At 39.8% G+C, this 7040-nt stretch overlaps 1 protein-coding gene across 1 annotated transcript in view; it reads right to left on the reverse strand.

The window, feature by feature from the left end:
* The window catches only part of CATSPERE (catsper channel auxiliary subunit epsilon), a gene marked incomplete at both ends in the record, with an annotated part of 242671 nt that extends 237504 nt beyond the window's left edge, over positions 1 to 5167 (reverse strand). The window contains 2 exons of the mRNA XM_082833795.1: positions 295 to 343; positions 5103 to 5167. Coding sequence (XP_082689921.1) covers positions 295 to 343; positions 5103 to 5167 — 114 coding nt within the window. The remainder of the gene's footprint in view (positions 1 to 294; positions 344 to 5102) is intronic.
* Between the last annotated feature and the right edge of the window lie 1873 nt (positions 5168 to 7040).

Raw genomic sequence — 7040 nt, forward strand, 5'->3', positions numbered from 1 at the left:
TAATTCTCAATAGTTTAACAATATACTGCATGGTCATCCTGTCTGTATCATAACACCGTTTTGTGAATGTTGAATCACAAAAACACTCAAAAACAACACTACCTATTTTTGCTAAATACATATTTAAAAACATTTATTGGAGGGGGAATTTATATTAGGAAGATATATAGGATGAGGAAATAAAATAAAAATAAAAGAATGACACTGTGCTGTATGACTGAGTATGATTAACTTTGCTTTCTGCTGTGAAGTCAAAAAAATTAATAATTATAGTTTAAAAAATTAAATACTTACAGTACTTCTGGTACTAAAAATGTGGTAGTTTGGGCTGTTACTGGAATACCTGCAGAGGAAAATGTCAAATATGAATACTAAAACTAATTTCTCCCCCAAATAAAAGGGATTCTATACTTGGTCAGAGCATGCCTGAGCTGCCATGAGCTTTACATTTCTGCCCAAGCACCTTCTTAGAAAGTATAGTCGGGGCTAAAACTGGGAACATCAGCAACATCTACCCATAACTCAAGGTGCGCTCAAGGTTGCTCAGTATCTGAAGACACTATAGCAAGAAGTAAATACTTTTACATCTTGTTTTTGTTTTAGAATAAAAACTGTTGAAGAATATTGGCTCTAACTCCTTCACCTGTAAACTGAGTTAAAATAAAATGGATAAAGATTGAAAATCAAAAAAACAGTATTTCTTATTTGAAGCATTGAAGTAAAGAGCAAATTTCTATGAGTCCTTGTTCATTATCATTTCTCGCTATAATTCAGAGTACTTTAATTTCTGTGTATATGATTTATCTACTCTCCAATAAAAATATAATGTGAGCCACCTATGGAATTGAAAGTTTTCTAGTAGCCACATTAAAAAAGTGAGAAAAAACAAGTGATATTGTTTCTAATAATATATTTTATTCAAAAGTATTCTTTTTTTTTGGTACTAAGTCTTTGAAATCTGGTGTATATACTACACTTACGAAACATCTCAATTTTGACTAGCCACATTTCGAATACTCAAAAGCCAGATAAGGCCAGTGGCTATCATAAAGCACCATCTTGAAATTCCCTTTACCTTCCCTTTGCTTCAGTAATCTATTCCATGTCTACATTACACACTTAATTGCCATTGGGATTGCTCCATCCTTAAAATCTTAAATCAGAGGCAATTTCTGTGTGTATTTGTATGTGGAATTGCTAGGATATCACTATGTAACTCTTTTAATAGATGTCAGTCACATAATGAAATATATTTTATTATTTATAATGAAACATTTTATCTATATGCAGATTTCAGATAAAATATAAAACATTTTAATGTATTTTTATATATCCCTATAAATTAAAATGGAATATATTTTCATCAAAGGTCTCTTTTCAGGTAAGTATGAACCACCTCCCACTTATGAATCCAAGACCTCTTTCACTATAGTAAGAAAGACAGAAACCTCAGGAAAGAGAAAAATACAAGTGAAAGTTTTTGTATTTTAATTTACAAAGTTAACCTGGGCAATTTGTGAATGAAACCTGGTAGCTAAATGATAAAACTACCTTCTCTGACAAGCCCTTTTCCCCACCTTCTCCTTTATCAGCTTCCAACTCCTACTAAGGCTGGGTACAGGTTATGGAGGGAACAGTAGCTAAAGGAGTCATATTTAATTTATTAACTTCATCACAGACAACTATAATAACACCTTCTCATTCCTGCTTCCTTAATTATGTCAAATATTTACTGTGTTATTGTTGGAAATGGATCTGGAATGATCAAAGGTGTGGGTGTGCAGATGGCCCATGTGCTAGGACAATTTTTTAATGAAAAGGACAGTGTCATCTCACTCTGGGACTCTAAGAATGTACCTCTCCTACTCTCTCTAGTGTATTCCCACTCTACCAGTTCTTCAAAATCAAAGAGAATTCTTGACTTTTACCCCTTCCTTCATCTCCTAAGAGATAAGTCATTCCTGACTTCACTTTTTCTCTCTCTATCCAGCCTAAAAAATATAGTCTTTGGGTAGACCATTTTCTCTCAAACCCCTTATTCATCCTAAGGGGTTTGTCTGTCCTGGAATTGGTCCTCAATAGGTCATACTCTTGGGCATCTGACAGAAGCATATGCTAAATCATTCATGTGGGAAAACCATATATTGCAGGAAGCACAGGATTCCCACAGAAAGTCCAATCCCCACTGGATATATTAATCTAACAGAAAAAAAGACTTTGAGACAAAAAGTGTTTTCAGGGACAAAGAAGATCAATCCATTATAAGTGTGACCCAATAGAATAGCAGAGCATGAGAAAACATATTCTTTTCAAGTGCATATGGAACATTTATAAAAACTGATCATCTAGTAGGACATAAAGCAAGTCTCAACAAATTTCAAAGAATAGGTATCATGTGGACCCTGCTCTCTGATTATAGTACAATTAATGGAGAAGTTATTAACAAAAACATAATCAAATATTTACATATTTGGAATAAAAACAAACTTCTAAATAATTTGAGGGTTATAGAAGAAATAGTGATTATAGTTAAAAATGTCTAGAAGTGAATGATAATGAAATGATTATATATCATTTCTTATGGGATACAGCAAAGGAGTACTATATGGGGTATTAATACCTTTAAATGCCATATTAGAAAAGAATAAAGACCAAAAACTGTGAGCTAAATGTCTGGCTTAAGATATTTGAGAAAAAATATCAGAATAAGCCTAATGAAAATAAAAGAGAGAAAAATGAAAACAGAAATCAATAAAATAGAAAACAAAGACACAAAGATAAGTAAAACAGACAAGCTTCTGACAAGACATTAAATGATCTGAAGTGGTACTTTAAAGTCTACACTAAAACACTTATGGTCAGGGGTTTAACATATGAGTCCAATCACAACGTTCAAGGAACAAGTTACCCTAATCCTATACAAATTCTGCCAAAGAACTGAAAAAGAGATAACACTCTCCAACTCATTTTGTAAAGCTAGTGTAACGCTGATATCAAAACCAACCTAAGACATCATGAAAAAGAAAAATATAGACATAAAAATCCTAAAGAAAATATTTGCAAATTGAATACAATAAAGTATAAAGAGATAATAAACCATGACCAAGTTGCACTTATCCTATGTATGCAAAGATGATTTTATTAGAAAACTCTGCAAATGAAACTCACCACACATTTTTTTTTTTTTTTTGCGGTACGCGGCCTCTCACTGTTGTGGCCTCTCCCGTTGCGGAGCCTGTCCGCAACGGCTCCAGACGTGTAGGCTCAGCGGCCATGGCTCACGGGCCTAGCCGCTCTGCACCGGGGCACGAACCCACGTCCCCCTGCATCGGCAGGTGGACTCTCAACCACTGCGCCACCAGGGAAGCCCTCAAACTGTCTTCAAAAACTCTTCCCTTAAGTCCATTGGTGAGTTCACGTCTTTTGAGCATTTATTGCCTCCTTGCACCTGCAATAAATGCTGAACTTTCCTTCACCACAACCCAGTGTCAGTAGATTGGATTTACTGCGCATCAGCAAGCAGACTCAAGTTCAGTAACATTGTTAGAAATTTTAGGTAAATACCTCTAAGACCTCGGGGCAGGGAAATATTTCTTAAATAAAACATCTACCCTGGAATTCTCAACTCCCCCACCCCCCAAAGGCTAACAATAAAACACAAATTCATTATATTAAGTTTAAGAAATCTTGTCCTTTAAAAGCACACCTTATTAAGAACTAAAATTCAGGGAATCTGTGACTACCATGACAAAAAAATACCATTTTTGTCTTCCCTAACCTCTAATTGAAATTTAGCATTTCCTTAATTATGAATGTACACCAGGAGTTGGCAAACTACGCTCTTTGGGGCCAAATCCCATCTGTTTTTGTAAACGGATTTGTATTTGCACACAGCCACGCCCTTTGTTTACTATTGTTGGTGTATGCTGTCCCCTACAATAACAATGTTGAGTGGCTAAAACATAGACTGCATTGACCGAAAAGCCTAAAATATTTAATATCTGGTCCTTTACACTAAAGTTGATGACCTCTGGTGTACAACATAACAAACGTTATAAACTCCCTAAGTTTCACAGGTGAAGCTGAATAATATCAGGTACCATACTTTATTGACACAGGCATGTGTTGAGAGCTTGAAATATATCATTGTATTCAAGCCTCACAACAACCCCATGAGACGGGTTTAATCATCGTCATTTTATAAAGAAGAAAATGAAGGTTTACAAAGTTCTGTCAGAATGCTACGGTTTTATTTTTTCTCAGTACTTCAATAATCCTTTCCAACGGCTACTCTCACTCTATTTGAACTCTCCATCTGTCCATTGAGATGCCATGGATCCCTTCCTTCTGAAACCTCTATAATAGTTTGATTTATTGTGGGTATCCTTACATCTTAATGTTAGAAGGTAATAATAATTGTTATAGCAAAGCCTCCATTAAACAGAATATTCGCAAAATCTGATTTTTCTAGTTAATCATCTGTATTTTAACCTGTGTTGAAAATCTAAAATATTTTGATACACTTTCCAATCCAGCAGTCACCTAATGTTGACCAAAAAGCAAACTTGCATAGAGGATCTCTCAGAACTTTAAAGTTTTCCTTCCCCAAATCAACCCACTTTATGCGGGAATTACACACCCTTACGTTTGTAGAGTGTATATTTTGTAAAGCACTCTCTCACAAATCATTCAACCACAACTACCTAATATAAACCATCAACTACCCTGTTACCCTAGTGAAGCTGGCCTCCCCACCCGCCGCCCCGCCTCCGCTATTTCTGGTGGAGACTTTTTGGTTCTCCTGTGCTTCTCTTGCCTCTGGCAAAAGGGTGCAGTGGGGTCCAGGGGATGGCGACGTGAAGGTACCGCGACCCTACGGCGGGAACTTGAGGCGGCAGCCAAGTCCTAACAGTGTGCCCTCATTTCCCGCCCTCATTCACTGAAAACTCTCGGAAGGGGCGGGGTGAGCCGGGGCTGGTGTTGGGGGAACTGGGAGACCAGGCTGTGGTCTACAAGAGCGCCTGGCCCCGGGACGCTGAGGCGCCGGGGTGGGTCCCCGCCTGCCACGGCCCAAGGGGCGCCCCCCTCGCCCCTCTCTTTACCTCCACAGAGCCGAGCCGCAACAGCTCAGCCAAGACAGCAGCACCGCCACTCCTGAGGCTGACATGGCTGGCGCCAGTTCGCAACCACCCAACAGCCCAGCGCGCCCGCCAGTCCGCGCGCTGCCGCGGACGCCGGTTTCTGGAGGTGCTCGGTGCCCGCGCCGGGGTCTGGCGGGGCCGCTCATCGCGAGGCGAGGGCGTGTGCGCCCGCGTGCCAGCCATCCCTGGAGAGGCGAGGGTGCGTGCGCATGCGTGCAAGCGCGCGCTGAGGCCGGGACTCCCCAGGCGTCAGAAAGTTAGCTGCCGGCCACGAAAGCGTAAATCAGATTTTAGGCAAAGCAGAGCTATGCTTTTTTGGAATGAAATAGCAAAACCACTTAAACTGACCACTGAGAATCCAAACAGACAGGATGAAGGTGAAACTTTTAAGTTAGTGTATCTTTTAGCCCAAATCTTTCTTGTGACAGTATATAATCACTGCAATAGCTGTTAACATATCTGGCAGTACTATCCAGGGAGCAGGCACTCCATAAGTGATTTTAAAGGTGAACAGAGGGGGCCTCCCTGGTTGCTCAGTGATTAAGAATCCGCCTGCCAATGCAGAGGAAACGGAAATGGAAACGGGTTTGACTCCTGGTCCGGGAAGATCCCACATGCCGCAGAGCAACTCAGCCTGTGCACCGCAACTACTGAGCCTGCGCTCTAGAGCCCGTAAACCACAACTACTGAAGCCCTCGTGCCCAGAGCCCCGTGCTCCGCGACAAGAGAAGGCCCTGCTAGCTGCAACTAGAGAAAGCCCGTGTACAGCAATGAAGAGCCTAAAATTAAAAAAAATTTTTTTTAAGTTGAACAGAAATGAATAGTACAGTGTGCCTATTGAACAACTGCTTTGTGCCCAACACTATCTCGTGCACTTGAGTACAAACAAACAGGAACAGGACAGGACTTCCCTGGTGGTCCAATGGGTAAGACTCTGCACTCACAACCGGGTTCCATCCCTGGTCGGGGAACTAGATCCCACAGGCCGCAAGTAAGAGTTCACATGCCGCAACTAAAGATCCCGCTTGCTGCAACTAAGACCTGGCGTGGCGGGAGAAAGGAAGGAAGGAAAGAAGAAAGGAAGGAAGGAGAGAGACAGCATTCTGGTTTGCAAAGGGATTTGTAACCTTGTAGTAAAGCCAAGATAAACAAACACCAAAGTTATCACGTAGTATTATAATTTATCTGTTTACTTGTACCAAATAATCTGAATCCTTGAGGACTATAATTGTATCTTTATTCATCATCATGTTATTAGTGCCTAGCATAATCTTATTTTGTGGTAAGTTCTCAGTGTTTATTGACTTAATGAATCACTGAATAAAAGTAGTAAAATTTGCTCTAAGGACTATAAGAGAATGTATATATATATGATTTGGGAGACACTACATTTAATGCGATTCTATTCCCAGTTTATTCCAAAGCAACTTTATATCAGAACTAGATGTCATAGTTAATTTGTGTTACAGTTGGAAGAGCATGTGATCAGCAGTAGGTATTGTCAACCACAAAAATAAAGCAGCTAGTTATTTTACTAGCAAAATGGGTTTATTTGGGAGTAGCAGAGAATTGCAATTCAGGACAGGTAAGCTATGGTGAATCACAGGCAAGTCTGAAGAACAAAGGAGAAGGGGCTTGCTTTTATTAGGTTTTAGGAGGAAATGCTTGAGTTGTTTTGAACAAAGGTGCATTGGAGAAGAGCCAGGGTCAGAGGTTATGGCAGTTTCTCTGGGTACAAGTGTTAATGCATTGCTGCTGGGTCAAGGAGGGATCTTTCTTCCTTTTTCTTAAAAGCAGGAGATAAAATTGTTGTGTGAAAAATGTCCTCCCTTATACCAGAAGGAAAGTAGCATTCTATCTTCCTTCTTGCTGCTGGTTATGCAGGCTGCAACAAGTGGC

Source organism: Leucopleurus acutus (genome assembly GCF_964270905.1).
Source record: "Leucopleurus acutus genome assembly, chromosome: 2".
Classification (NCBI taxonomy): Eukaryota; Metazoa; Chordata; class Mammalia; order Artiodactyla; family Delphinidae; genus Leucopleurus; species Leucopleurus acutus.